The sequence below is a fragment of the Chrysochloris asiatica genome, unplaced genomic scaffold, assembly GCF_000296735.1.
Source record: "Chrysochloris asiatica unplaced genomic scaffold, ChrAsi1.0 scaffold00328, whole genome shotgun sequence".
Classification (NCBI taxonomy): domain Eukaryota; kingdom Metazoa; phylum Chordata; class Mammalia; order Afrosoricida; family Chrysochloridae; genus Chrysochloris; species Chrysochloris asiatica.
The window spans coordinates 1818429-1833674 of record NW_006408846.1 but is presented as its reverse complement, the minus strand read 5'-3'; the positions used below and the strand labels follow the sequence as shown (position 1 = coordinate 1833674).

Genomic DNA, 15246 nt, shown 5'->3' with positions numbered 1-15246 from the left:
TTGGTACAAAAAGTGTAGGTTTTTTGTTTTTTTTTTTTTTGCATTTAAAACACCAGCGTGGGGATGGGATGCAAACCAAAAATAAAAATAAAAAAGATGTCACTTTTATAACATAATTTTCTGTTTACAAAGAAAACTCATTCCTATAGTATCGAAAGTTCAAAGATGAAGTAAGTTCGTTTTCCCTCTAAAGCCTATAAAAGCAGCTCCCTGCTGATTGGGTCCTCCCTGTACTCTTCTGGTGGCCCAGGGGTTTACTTTGGGGCACATGACCTAAACAGAAATATTAAAAACACCGTACCAAAGTACCACAAAAATGTGACGAGAAGACACCTCCCTGAGCCAGCAGAAGGGGCAGATGGGACAGCATTCTGTACCCAGACCAAAGGACAGCAGAGCCCTAGCTGCCTCACTTTTTTTGCTTCCATTCCCTTTCTGTGTAATTATGGGGGACATAGGAAGAGTCAAAATTATACTTGGTAAGAAAGTGCAGCATACGTTTAGAAATACTGGTAGAAGGAAATCCTTTAGGAAATAAAAAAGCTTTGCCAGCTTTTACTGTAAGCAGGGCCAAGAAGATCCCTCTACCAGGTAAACTGACTTCCCTTTACTGGAATCCCTGTGAGCTGTAGGGTGTCTGTCAACTGACTGGATTTCTGTATTAGGTATTCTGGCTATATACAAATGGTCAAGAACACATCCAGGATGATCCAGTTCAAGCTATAAAGTTACTCCAATGTAACATATGACACCTTATAATCCTGTAATTGAGAATTATCCACATTTTCCTGCCCTAATCACAGGTGGGAAAAACAAGTTTAGGACCTTTCCAGGTTCAGACCAAATAGCAGTGCTTTAGAACTTGGACTGCAACCAAGTGATCACTGCAAAGTAGTTCCAAGCAGCAAGAAATCCCATGCAGATTCTCATGGAACCTACAGTAGACTAACAGCATGAAAGCAACCAAAATTTGCCTTAATTAAAAAAAAAAAAAATCCAGTGTCTCAGAAACTTGTGAAAAGGTATTTAAAAAAGAAAGGGTCAGGGAGCCTACAATACCCTTTTACCCATTATGATCACTGTGTTTGTACCTATGGATGCCAAGAGTCTAGTAGCCTCTTAGTCACTGACCCTATTATCTCTAGCCTACAAAATAGGGGAGCAAAAGGGAAGATAAAAATAAAGCAGTCTGTAAAGCAAGAGCAGTGCCTAGGGTTGGATGAGTGGAGACACTTGAGAAATCTGGCTGAGTATGCTTTGGTTTGGGGGTGCTGAAGAGGTTGGACATTTACAGTGCTATCACATTGGTAATAAATGATCATCTCTTTCTTCTGACTCCTCCCCGAGCTGGTCATCCCCAACACCGCGATACGCAGCAGGTACATTTCGGGGTTTAGAACGGCACACAAAGTCGCAACCATCCTACAGGGGAAAAAAGGAGAGAACTCAGACTCTGCAACTTTAGGGCAAAGCAAGGTATTTTTATGGTCTAAGGATGTGGCAAGAACTGCTTTTCTCCAGGGACATTGAAGGAAATACCAAAGATGCAAGATTCAGATGTTCAAAAGGAAGCCAAGGAGCTAGACTCTTCTTTCTTCCAAATTCTTACTCACATGACCCTACAGGACAGTAGGAGGTCCCGTAGGGGTTCTTTATGGGAATGAGTGTAGAGGGAGCACCGGTTAAGTTCTCAGCTGCTTACTTAAAGGTTGACGATTCCTACTTACTGGCAGTTCCTTGGGAGAAAGGACTTCGCAGCTATCTCTTCCCATAAAGATTACAGCCTAAGAAACCTTAGGAGGCAGTTTCAATCTTTCTGTAAGGTTGCTGAGTTGGAACTGACAGCATACAACAACACATCTTTACTGGGAGCAGATTGCTGTGTCCTGGGTCTTTTCTCCCTTAGAGATTCTGGTAGGTATGAGCCACAAACTTTTGGTGAGCATTCCTCCATTCCTTTCATCTGTTGTTAAATGCTGCTGAGTTGGTTCCAACTCACAGCAACTATGTATAGGGTGCTGAGGAGCAGCTGGTGGTTTGAACTACCGACTTGTGATTCGCAGTCCAATGCTGATCCTATAGTACCACACTAAACCCCTTTAACAAGTAAGGATTTTAGGAGATGAGATCATCTTCTAATGGACTAGTAAGGACTTTTGAGGACAAGAACTAGGATATTATACTAATTTTGTATTAGGACAACATTCTTGGTTTGCCTGGGGCTTCTGTGGTTTTAGCACTGAATGCTCATGTCTCTGGAAACTCCTCAGTCCTGAACAACAGGACAATTTGTCACCCAACCTTTTAAACAGAGTAAGACTCAGTTTCCTTGTTACTTACGGCTATTAGATTGCCAAGATCCTGCCAGAAGGCCAAGTGAGGAAACTGCTCCATTCCCTTGGCTCCCACCACCAGTCGCTGGTATAGAAACCCCCCAATAATATACACAGCCACCAGTGATGCAAACCTGTGGAGAAAGAAAGATAGCTATACTTTAAAACTGAGAAATACCAAAACTTACTAATAACTTCTATAGTTTTACAATCTCTGTGCTGTAGTCTGTAACAAAGGGTAATGCCCAATGGAAATGGGGGTTGGTAGCTTCCTTAGATAACCAATTAAAGTCAGCCTGAGAGAAGCAAAATATTCAGAAACAATGAGACATAATATGTGTGTTTCTGACTCACTGCTGTATATGATCCCATTTCTCCCGAAGTTTTAACAATCTAATGGGGCAGAATTAAAAACTGCCCGGCTATCCACAGTGAAAAGAAAGAAAGCACCAGAATACAAATATTCATTGACACAAAATATTAAACCTACTAATTTTTTAACTTGTATTTTTAGAGTTCTCCCTTCTAAATTGGAGTAATAATGCACACATACAAATCATACCCATGTATCACCAAAGAGTTATTCTTGACTTAGTAAAATGGCTTGGATTGATGAAAGAAATCAGGTACTCACGTGACAAGTAAGATAGAACCCACACTGAGATGGGAGACCTCTGGGGAACAGGCCAAGCTGCTATCCATCTCAAAGAGGTAGAAACAATCTTGGACTTTGCCTCGCTCCTCAGATACAGGGTTAAAATTATCCTAATGATGAGAGGACAGAGCCCAACAAATTAAGAGGTAAAGTGTTTTCTATCCAAAAAACCCACAAAAAACAAACCCCACCTGCTCTTCCTGGTTCGATAACCTACTTTCCACGTATGATGGTACATGGGTGTTTTATGACATAAAAATTGAACTCCTAGTTTTCTCATGTTCACCCTGACACATCTCACCTCCTCTGGAAGTTTTCTCCTACCTCAGGCTGATCCTATCACCATCTTCCTAGACTTATACACCCCATGATGCCTCACCGCTAGGGTGTGTCGGTTACAGGAGATCATCACCACTGCACGACGCTGTTCCTTGCCGCAGTGGTTGTCGTATTCATCACCTCCTTTATAGATCAGCATGATCCAATTACCTGAGAAGGGGCAAGAAAAATGCAACTAGGGAGTCAGGAAAAGGCAGAGTGGAACTAAAGGATTCAGTGAGATGAATATTAATTGAAACAACCCTTATCAGTGAGTACTACATATCAGAAATGTCAGGTTAAAACTTGCTTTCTTAAGGTAACTAAGAATCAGATACTCCTATAACAATAATCCTAATTTTCCGCATTAAAGGCAGACAACTGATAGTTTAACACTAATTATGATCCATACCTTTATTTAATACTGATTCACATTTTCTGAACACCTGTTAACAGCAAAAGAAGAGGGTCCATACAATCACTGGGTAGCAGAGGGGAGCCCGTCTAAGATTTAAAATTAGCCACAGGTAAATTCAAAGTGGATAATTCTTTTAAGACTGGACTACATTTCTTCTTTAGTATTCACTGTGTTCAAAGTTCTTTAGCAAAATATCTCATTTAATTCTCGCAACAATCATGTAAGGTGATTAAGGTAAGAATTCACCTTATTTTAAATATGAAAAAACAAGACAAAAACTTTGAAATGATTTTTCAAGGTCATGTTATTGTTAAGTGCCACCGAGTTGGGTCCAACTCATCATGAGCCCTGTATATGGTTTCTGAGGAGTGGCTGGTGGGTCTGAACTACAGACCTTGCGGTTAGCAGTCTAGTGCTTATCCTACAACACCACACCAGGACTTCTTTAAGGTCACAGATCTAGTAAATATGATGGACTTGTTAAAAAAACCCAAACTATTCTACTAAAGCACCAACTATGTACACTAAATAACTTACTGATTTGTCTGCTTAAAGGTAGGAAATTAGAATACAGGTATTCAATATAGTCCTAGCAGCAAAAAGAGCTTCATGATTTTTGAGAACCACCACCACCACAGCAAAAGTTGTTGGGTGAATTCCTGTAGATTGACTGATTTACAAAAAAGGCTGAACTTAAGTTTAACTGGCAGTTTGATTACTTTAAGAGAACTGGCAAGTGGCTAGCATTTTTATGCCTGTATGAAAGTTAAGTATTTGTTAAGTAAGTATTTGACTAGAGTCTTCTTTTTGCATAAACTTTCCATTAACCTTAAAACAAACACATAAAACAAACAGCTGTGGACACACAGACATCCTGTGGTTTACTGCCATCGCAGGCCTGCTGACCTGCACAGACCAAGATATGCTACAGACCCTGGGGAAAGTTAAGATATATAAGATTGACAGAGGGACTGACTTGGGATCAGTCAATCAATAGAGAGAGTCTTACTTCCATTGAAGATGTGAGTCTGATTGAGTCTCCCTACCACCGTCTCCTTCCCGTTACTTTTGTTGATCTGCACCAGGCCTGCTCCAGCTGTGTGGTTGCTAGCTTCCCGGCACACCCTGAACATATAGATATATGTATCTGGGCCTTGGCCCACAGTGCTTTCAAAGCTGTAAGGAGATGTGAGAAGAAAGAAAAGAAAATGATTAGCTATCAACCTCAGGAAGAGCAGGCATGCTTGGTTTACTTAGGTGGCATTATGGCTAAATGTACTAGTAAACAGTAATTTTTGAATCCTAAGCAATCCATGACCACGATAGACCATCATGATTGCTGATGATGACTGACTGAAAGAGTCTCTGTTCATGATCACCTTTCCCCACAGGTGTCTTGGCAGAAAGACCTGGTGATTTCCTTATGAAAAACCAGTCACTGAAAACCCTGTGGAGCATAGTTCTACTCTGACACATATGGGGTTACCCTAAGTCAGGGTCAATTCGACGGCAATTATTTACAGATTAATATGTAAGAAGTTTCCTGAGAGTTATGATGATTTTATACAGGCTTAAACACATGTATCTTACACTTCTGAAGTTCCACTATATTTAGATATCAAACATGACTGAATTCCTAAAAGCTGGTCTCTTGGAAAAATGGCTGTTAAGTGCCGTCACATTGGATCCGACTCACAGCAAATCCTATATAGGATTTTCAAGCCTTCAAATCTTTGAGGGATCAGAAAGCCTCATCTTTCCCCCATATAGAGTTTGGTGGGCTCAAACCACAGACCTTGTGTGGATAGCAGTCCAGTGCTTATCGTATGGAGCCACAATGTTCCCTCTTGGAAAGGTACCCCGGCCAAATAATACCAATACTGCTAACACACAGATTAGAACCATCTCCTATAAGAGGCTATTATACCTATGTTCTCTCCATAGTAATATTGAAATAAAATCAGTAAGAGGCAAAAGACTATCTCAAATTGAGCCCCTTACGGTTCCTCTCATTTTACCTTTTGTTAAAAAGTGGTTTCAGCCTCTTCAGTAGAGCCAACTCCTTCTCTGACTCTTTGCCTTTTTCTCCTACGAGGTCACAGGTTTTTTCTTCTGCCTGCCAGGTTTCTTTCACAGCCGCAGCGTGGAGAAGCAGAAGCAGCAGGCCGGTCCTCCAGCAGCTGAAGGGGAGCATCCTTTTGGGAGAGAGTGTGTGTGTTGGCGAAGGGAGGGATCAGGGGAGAAAAGAAAGAGATAAAACAGATGTGTAATGAGTGAATGGTACTTCAATTCTGCAGCAAGTAGAGGAATCTTTGGCATATGCAGTAAGTTGCTGTGTGCCATCGACTTGGTTCCTCCTTATAGGGACCCGGGACAGGGTTTCTACAAGCAATTAGTGGGTTAGAACTGCAGACCCTGTAGTTACCAGTCCAGTGCTTATCCAACAGCACCACACCAAGGCTATATGCAAAAAGTAGTACATTAAAAATTGTAAGTAATACATTTTCATGTCTCTGTGCTAAGAAACTTCCTGGGGAAGGATATGTTTGGAAAAGTGGAGGGGCAGCAAAAGAGCGGAAGACCCTCAACGAAATGGGTTGGCACAGTGGCAGCAGCTTGACACAGTACCTATAACTTAACTTCCATTTACTTGAATGGTTCACCTTCTTTATAAAAATAATTGCAGCATATAAATTATAGGGAGAACATTCACTAGGACAAAATGAGTAGTGTGAAGTTGACTGCCAGAACTCACCTTTTCAGGCTCTACTAGTCACTAGATTTCTATCTACTAGATTTCTATCCACTAAGTATAGCTGTCTATGTTCCAAATTGCTGACAACTCGTGGGAATCACCAAGACACTTTACTATTTTGTAAATCTAATGCACTTGTTGGCTTCTATAATCATAAGAACGGAAACACAAAGATTCCTATTTCTCAAACTCATTTTCTTTTCTCTAATCCATCTTCCTACCCAGAACACATGATTTACCCTGCAACAAGACTTCACTCTGGTATCTATCAATAATTCCTCAAGCCATTATTTAAAAAATGAAAGCAGTGTGGCTGAATCAATTCTGACTCACAGTGACCTCATATGTTACAGAACAGATCTGCACCACAGGATTTTCTTGGTTGTAATCTTTATAGAAGTGATTTGCCAGTTCTTTCTTCCTAAGTACTACTGGGTGGGTTTGAACCAGCAACCTTCAGATTAGTAGGCGATTACATATTGCTTGTGCCACGCAGGGACAAGCATAAAAGTGTATCACTAATTTTCCTGACACAAAGATATAATTATAAACTTGAATAAAATGCTTTCAAACTATATATCTGACTTGAGTTTGAATACTCTTTAAAGTCCTATAACTTGTTTTCCACTGACTCAACTTGAAATGGGTAGAAGTGAAATGGTACTAATGAGTTTAAAGATACATGAATACCCCTTTCTACACTAATTTTTGGATGAGCGTAGGCAGTCAAAGCTATGCTTTCTTTTTGACACAAAAGGTATTTGGAAAGTGATTCCTCACACAGTTAACTAGAAAGTGGAATTAAAAAAAAACTCACATCTCAACCTCCCTTCTACCTTCCAAATTAATCCACTGCTCAACACACAGATTTGAGCAGCTGATTTACTGCCAACAAACAGGAGGCATGTTTTGTTATTATATAGATTTGGCACACCAAGTTTCTTATATTCTTTCAGGATCTAATTTAATATGTCAACATTCTCAGCTCTTTCCCAGGAACAGTTTTCTGAAGAGGTGACGATACAGAAGGCTGTTCTTTCCACAAAACAGAACAAAGAAACTCACACAACTGGGAAGTGATGAAGGGTTAAACACCCTACATTCAGCATCGTTGTTGTTAAGTGCTGATGAGCTGATCCCGACCCATAGCGACCCTGTATAGGGTTTCCAAGGAGCAGCTGGTGAGCTTGAACTACCAACCTTCAGCATTAGTTAGGCTGAAATATTTATCATTTGCTTATTGGTTCAAAAAGGTAAGATGAGAATGGCATGGCAATTACATTTCGTTTTCTTTCTTTTCTGCTTCAAGTTTGGTGATGTATATCACATATACTCACACACACAGCTTCAGAAAATCTGTGAAAAAGATCCATTATCTTTTAAATCATATTTTCAAGAATATTCTGAAGCTCCCTCTTGTGTGTGTATGCACGCATTATATACATATATCTGCAAAGGTGCTGTGGTTAAGGGCTTCAGCTGTTAATCAAAAGGAAGTCATAGTTCAAATCCACCAACAGCTCCATGTGAGAAAGCTGTGGCCCTCTGCTTCTGTAAAGATGACATCTTTGGAAACCAAGGGGCAGTTCTAATCTATCTTATGTGGTTGCTATGAGTGGGAATCAACTCAGTGGAAATGGGTTTGGTTTGGGCTTACCCACTTACATGTCATATGTGTGTGAAGTTGGACATAGATATTTTCTGGAAAACTTCTGATAACAAATATAGGGGTGCAACAAGGCAAAGACTAAGTATTCCTTTTTAAAGTGTGCTGCACTGGGATTCTCAAGGTGTTTAGATGTTTTGGAAGTAAACAGCAGGGTTTTATGATCTTGAAATTTACCAATTTTCTTATTCTACAACCACAGATCTATGTGGTAATACATCACATTCTCCTTTATGGGGACGGCCATTTATTACTCCAGAAACTGGGCCATTTGAGACACTCACTCCTCCACCCCTTAAGACTAGCCAGGGCCATTTGCCATTTTTGATTTCGTGTGCGGGGAGTTGATTCCAACTCAAAGTGAGCAGCTATATAGGGCAGGATGGAAGTGTTCTACAGGGTTTCCCAGGTGATGGTGTTTACAGAAGTGGACTGTCACATCTTTCTCCAGACACGAGGCTAATGGGTTCGAATCACTGACCTTTGGGTTAAAAGCCTTTCTCTTTTCCCTTGCCTTCAGAAGCCTACATATTTCAGAAGGGCCGCTCCAATTAGCTAAAAGGCCCAAAGTTGAAAGAGCTCCCGAAAGCGCCTCAGAGTGGTTCTATATCCCAATAGCGGAAACTCCTTACAAAGAGGAACAGCAGATAATCCTCTATTAGTTCTCAGTCTCCACACCGTACATACAAGCATTTCCCTAGAAACTCTTCCTTGGTAGGGTTCCGGAAAATTTCCCTCAGTCTAGTCTCATGGCTTTCCAAATAATAAGAGCAATAAACCAAAACCAAACCACACTCACTGCCACCTCCAAATATTGGATGGAACTTTCTTTACCTCCATCTACGACGCTGATCAAACTTCCTTCTGCAAATCAGTGACCCCTCACATGGATTCCATACCAGGGAACATTCCTGTCTCTTACTTTCGAATATGTCAATTTCCTCCCTGGTCTTGTGGGGTACCTTCGGGACTCTGTGATATCCCGCCCTCACGAGTCTGCCTCCATTCTGCCCTAGGGCTCCTTAGTCGGATGGTTGCCCAGGACCATGGGCAAGGCAGCCGATCCTAGCTCCTGTCACAGGCGCCGAGGTGTAAGCGCTCCCCAGCCGCCCTCCCACTCCTCCACGCCCCCTCAAACTCACGTGCCACGGGCAAAGGGTGCAATCACTGCTCAGAATCCCCCGGTGAATTCTTGTCTGGATCTGGGAGACGGGGCCAGCGAGTGGCCAGCCGCGGACCCCGGTCCCAGAGCTCGTGTCAGAGGCCAGTGTCCCCCTAAGTGCCTCGCAGATTCCCCACTCCGGGAACCGGAAACAGGAAGCGCCAAGCAGCCGCTGGGCAACTGCTCCTCCCACTAGACCCCGCGGCATGTGATCAGAGAACTAGTTAATATCTTCCCTTTTTCTCCTCCCGCTAGACGTTGATTGGACAACACTGATGGGCGTTTAACTGCATCAACTCCAATCATCATCGAGGTTTTCAAGTTATGTTCCACCTTTTCGCACCGCTTTCTACCATTGGGGGTCCCTTCTAGGGCCTGCAGGCCCAGCCGCCCCGTCACGTGTGGTCACGCGCTGGGGCCGCTCCACCGTAGGTCGACTGAAGAAAGTAGACGGAGGAGGGCGGCAGAAGCGGAAGTTACGGGAGGCGGCCAGCCCTCTGGGTCTTGGTGGGAGTTGTTCTCGAGCCAAGTCTCCACCTTCCGGTATTTCTTCCAGATTGCGTCGCTTTAGAGAGTGGCAACTCTGCCCTCTGCTGGCTGCAAGTCTTGTCTCTGGAGATCGTGGAGCAAATGGGTCGTGGCCACACTGGCTGTCTTAATGACCCCTTTGCTCTTTGTTTTCTTTCTACAGTTCAATACCTTGGGGCGGGTTATTACTGTTATTGCCTATATTATTATCAATACTCTTCCATCTCATGACATTTTGCTTGATGAACACTCTGCAGCCTCCTCTGTTCTGTTTTCGTCTGCATCCCCGGTTCGCACCATCACGTTCAGCATCTTTTGGCGTCTTGGAAAACAACACGATTTTAGATTTTGGCCTATGCTAAGATCCTTTGCGATTTCCTTTATGCCATTCTTAGCCACCTCTTGAAATCCTGCTCTTTCTCAGAACTCCGTTCAAACACTTAAACTCTTAGATTCACTCTCTTGAGAGTGAATATCCCGTCGAAATGTCCACTTGTCTGTGCCTACTTTCAGTCTAATTTCATTCTGCTTTGACGTGTACATTGCTTCTGTGTATGTCTCTCTCATAGTTTGAGGATATAGATTGGGTTTTGATTCATGTTCTATACTCGTTAGACCTAGTGCAGTGCTTTGAACCCAAACTAGCAATAACAGCAACATACATAACGCTATGTGCCTGGGGGAGACCTAGTGTGGCACTGTGGGTTAATACACTGGACCACAAAGTCAGTTTGTACCCCAAAGTCTGCGGTTCACCAGTTGCTCCTCGGAAACCCTATACAGGGTCGCTACGGGTGGGAACCGACTCTATGCGCTTCACAGCAACATGTGCCTGATACTGCTGTACATTAAACAACTATTAGTTCACTTAATCTTCACACCAACCTTAAGAGGATGTAGTCTATCCCAATTTGACAAATGAGGCATGAAAGAGAAACAGGGTAAGTATAACTTGCCCTGGATCAAACAGATATTCAGTTATGAAGTCAGTATTTAAAACGCAGGTTTATAATCTCCAGAGTCCACAGTGTTTGCTATTTAGGCTCTTTCTAATGTCTTACTTTTATCAGTTCAATAAATACTGAGCAACAACCATATTCCAACACTGTACTAGGTTACTGTTGAGTATCCATTCCAGAACTGATAATGTGTAGTTAGTAAATTCAAGTTTGTTTGCTTTTTAAAAATTGTAGTAAATATGTGTGTGTTCTCAAGGGTATACGTTCACTGTGTGTATGCTGAGCAAATAATAGGAGAACCTGGATTAGATGAAGAAAAACATGGCATCAGGATAGGAGGAAGCATCCTTGACAACCTGCAATAGGCAAATAATACCACCTTTCTTGCTGAATGGGAAGAAAACTTAAAATACTAATGAAGATCAAAGTTTTTAGTATGGGTTGCACCTCATTGGAAAGAAAACAAAAATCCTCCCAACTGGACCAATAAATAATATCACGATAAATGGAGAAAAGATTGAAGTTATGAAATACTTTGTTTTCCTTGGATCCACAATTAACACACTCATAGAAACAGCAGCCAAGAAATCAAACAACATATTGCATGAGACAAATGTGCTGTATAACACCTCCTTAAAAGTGTTTAAGAGCAAAGATAGCAGTTTGAGGACTAAGGTATGCCTAACCCAAGCCATGGTATTTTCAATCATCTCACAGGTGTATAATGATTGGATAATGAATAAAGAAGACCAGAGATAAATTGATATATGTGAATTACTGTATTGGTGAAGAATATTGAAAGCACCATGAACTGTCAGAAGAACAAACCAATCTGTATTGGAAAAGTACAGCCAGAATGTTCCTTAGAAGGGAGAATGGTGTGAGACTTAGTCTCACTTACTTTAGACCTGTTAAGAGGGACCAGCCAGCGAAAAAGAGGAAACCCCAATGAGATTGATTGACACAGTGGCAGAAGCAATGGGTTCAAATAACAATTTTGAGGATGGCACCAGACCAGGCAATGTTTCCTTCTTTTATGCATAAGGTCGCTATGAGTCGAAACAGACTTGATGGCACCTAACAACAAAAACAACATATACGTGGAGTCCAAGGGTGGAATAAATATCTAAGTGATTGACTACTAACTTAAAAGTTGACTATTGGAAGCCACTCAGAGAAGTCTCAGTAGAAACGTTTAGCAATCTGCTTCTGAAACTTTTATGGAGAAAAGTTTTGCTCTGCAACACATGGGGCATGGGGCTGATGACTCAAAGTCAACTGGTAGTCTAAATATATATTTAATGATTTTGGTCATTGTCGGGAGTAGCACTGGGCAGGAAGAAGTGATGTGTATGGGTTGGTAGTGGAAACAGTACTAGAAATGCAATTGAGTAGATTGGGTAATAATAGAGTGTCTTCTGTGGGTGTCAGTGGGCTCTCCTGTCCTTTGAGTTGCAAGTAACCCAGGACACTCCACCGCTTCTAAGACATCATTGCCAATGTTAGGAGTGTTCTGTATCAGAGCTCACACCTCAGAGAGCTGATTTCAAGGTTCTTGCCATAGATGAGTAATCTTTGTTTAGTTTCTGTGGTGCTTCATTCTAGCATCTGTAATAGCTCAAACCTTTTCCTTCCAGCTACCACACGCATTATCCTCTCTACTGAAGACAAGTTGTTCACTTTGTTTAGAAAACAGTTCTGTGAGTTTGTCCTTAAGTGTTGAGGATGCTTCCTGCTCAGTATAAGCAGGAGAGAAGATGGTGAGGGCACATCTTGATATTCTGAGTACGTCCTTCAATTCACTGTTTTAATATTCTAGACCAGCTCACGGGTTTGTTTTTTTTGGAAAATTTTTATTGTGAATTGAGTGGTTTATAGAGCCAATTATAAATTTTGCATTCAACAAATTATATACTTTGTTTCATCTGATTGCAATCTCTCAATGTGCCAGCACTTACCCAGTTCCTCTCTGTGTTTGTTTCCTGACCTTCTTTCCTAACCCTTCTGAACTTTGCCTTTAGGCAAATGCTGCCCCTTTGAACTGGAATGATTGACGAATGTATGGTGTGTGTATCTCATTAGTGTTGTTCCACCCTAAATACCTATTTATTGCTTGACTGAAATTTGAATCTTGGGGTGTGAGTTCAGTTCTAGGCCTAAACGGTGACTAAAGGCCATAATTTGGGGGTTCTACCAGTCTCCACGGTACTTAGCAACAACCACCACCACCAGTTTCTATCTGTCCAGTAAACCTGGTCTTTTTTTATGATCTTGAATTTTGTTTCATATTTTCTACCACTCTATCCAAGACTTTCTCTTGTGATCCCCTGCAGAAAAGTTGATAGTGGTAGCCAAGCCCCATCTAGTTTTCTGGTCCCAGAGTTGTGGAAACTGATGTTCAAGTGGTCCATTAGACCACTGTACTGTTTCCTGGCATCTTCAGTTTTCATCACTCTTCTTGCCTCTGGACAATGAGAGTCCCATAGCACCTTAGATAGCTGTTCGTGAGCTTTTAAGATCCCAGTGGTTATTCACCAGAGTAGCTTGTAGAGTATTGTCTTTAAACCAGACCAGCTCTTGCTTTGCATATGTTGACTGTGAGCTTCTCTGGAACTTTATTGGGGAGGGTTTTTAAGCTCTCAACAGCTTTCTTCTGTATGAATTTTGTGTTACAGTTTTTGCTTTGCTCTTGTTGTCAACACGTACTATCTGTTTACAATTATTATGTGTTTACATACTATCTTTCTAAATTTGTCTGGTAGTTTCTTAGGGCTGTTATGTATTCAGTAAGTTTTCTAGTGTTTGATTAAAATATGCTGATCTTGAATTAAAAAAAAAATTCTCTTTACTTTGGTTTTAAGTTGCTATTCTTTTTCTGTTTTCTTAAATTTGTAGTTGTTGTTATATGCCGTGGAGTCGGTTCCGAACCATAGCGACCCTGCACAGGGTTTCCGAGGCTGTTAATCTTTACGGGAGCAGAACGCCTCATCTTTCTCCCGAGGAGCAGCTGGTAGTTTCAAACTGCTGAGCTTGCGGTTCGCAGCCCGATTCATAACCACTACGCTACCAGAGAACATTATATTCTTACTGATTTTTTGTTGCTGTTGTTGTAGTCTAATAGTTTTACCATTTACTGAGGAAGAACTATTAATTTTTCTAACTTCAATTGTGGATTTATTTCTCCTTCAAATTTGGTCCATTTTTACTTCATATGTTTTGAATTTCTATAATTAGGTGTAGGATCATTTGCTGCCGTTCTGTATGCTTGTTGAAGTGACTCATTTAACTGTGAAATGTACTGTTTTATATCTTATAATACTTTATGGAATTATTTTGTCTTATATTAATATAGCCACTTGTGGCAGACTGAAGAATGCTCCCCCTCTCCCTGTGCAAAGATGTCCACACGGAACCTGTGAATATGTTGCCTTATATGTCAAAAGAATCTTGGCAGATGTCATTAAGTTAACAATCTTGAGATGGGGGAGATTGTGTTGGATTATCAAAGTGAGTCCAGTGTAATCAAGTGTGCCTCTGTAAGAGGGAGACAATGGAGTCAAAGTCAGAAAGATGAGATGTGAATATGGAAGCAGAGATTGGATGGAAGCAAAATGGAAGAAGGGGTCATGAGTTGAATAATGTAGATGACCTCTAGAAACACCAAGAAAATGGATTTTGTTTTCTGAAGCTTTTTCAAGGAGCACAGTCTTGCAAACACCTTGATGTTAGACTTTTGACCTCCCAAACTATAAGTAAATACATTTATGTTGTTTTAAATCACTAAGTTTGTAGTTATTTGCTAGGGCAGTGTTACAAAATAATACACCACTCCAGGTTTCTTATGCTTACTGTTTGCATGATATATCTTTGTCCATAATTTTTTTCATCTTATAAGGAGCTCTGGTAGCGTAGTGGTTATGAATCGGGCTGCTAACCTCAGGGTCAGCAGTTCGAAACTACCAGTTGTTCCATGGGAAACAGATGAGGCTTTCTGCTTCTGTAAAGTTTTACAGCTTTGGAAACCCTGTACTGGGTCGCTATGAGTCAGAACCAACTCCACAGCACATAACCACCACCACCATCTGTCTTATGGAGTCCTGGTGTGGTTGTTGGTTAATGTGCCAGACTGCAAAGCTGTTTGAACTACAAGGTTGGTAGTTCAAGCTCAGCAGCTGCTCCTCGGAAACCCCTATACAGGATGGCTATGGGTTGGAACTGACTTGACGGCACTTAACAACAACATATGTCTTATGGACAGCATTCTACTCTCTGATCACTAATGGATATTTGCAGTGGTTTCTTCTCAGTTTGAGCTGTGCCCTATCAGCCAGTGAAAGTGTGAAGGCTTTACTCCATCCAAGTCATTGAGGTTGACTCTACTCTGAAGAGGCAGCTCTTCCCCTGTGTACTGTGAATGCCTTGCAACCGAGGGGCTCATCTTCAGAGGCACTA

The 15246-nt window shown here is 41.4% G+C and overlaps 1 protein-coding gene across 2 annotated transcripts; it reads right to left on the bottom strand.

Annotated features, from left to right (window-relative positions):
- Positions 1-1169: 1169 nt before the first annotated feature.
- On the bottom strand, positions 1170-9530 carry M6PR (mannose-6-phosphate receptor (cation dependent)). 2 transcript variants are annotated; one of them, XM_006875454.1, is made up of 7 exons: positions 9288-9530; positions 5743-5919; positions 4734-4900; positions 3368-3477; positions 2968-3098; positions 2341-2467; positions 1170-1422 (listed from the first exon to the last, which is right to left on the bottom strand). In XM_006875454.1, exons 2-7 carry the CDS (start codon positions 5916-5918, stop codon positions 1300-1302), a joined length of 834 nt encoding a protein of 277 aa, XP_006875516.1. In that variant the 5' UTR covers position 5919; positions 9288-9530; the 3' UTR covers positions 1170-1299. The 2 variants fall into 2 exon arrangements, with proteins under 2 accessions (XP_006875516.1, XP_006875517.1); XM_006875455.1 differs by lacking the exons at positions 2341-2467; positions 2968-3098; positions 9288-9530 and having other exon boundaries at positions 1300-1422; positions 5743-5918.
- Positions 9531-15246: the final 5716 nt, after the last annotated feature.

Excerpts from the sequence above, each read along its gene's own strand:
- M6PR (XM_006875454.1), bottom strand. The coding sequence starts at position 5,918 with ATGCTCCCCTTCAGCTGCTGGAGGACCGGCCTGCTGCTTCTGCTTCTC. Across the intron at positions 4,901-5,742 it reads AAACCACTTTTTAACAAAAG|CTTTGAAAGCACTGTGGGCC; the intron begins GTAAAATGAGAG and ends ATCTCCTTACAG. Across the intron at positions 2,468-2,967 it reads GGTTCTATCTTACTTGTCAC|GTTTGCATCACTGGTGGCTG; the intron begins GTGAGTACCTGA and ends CTTTCTCCACAG.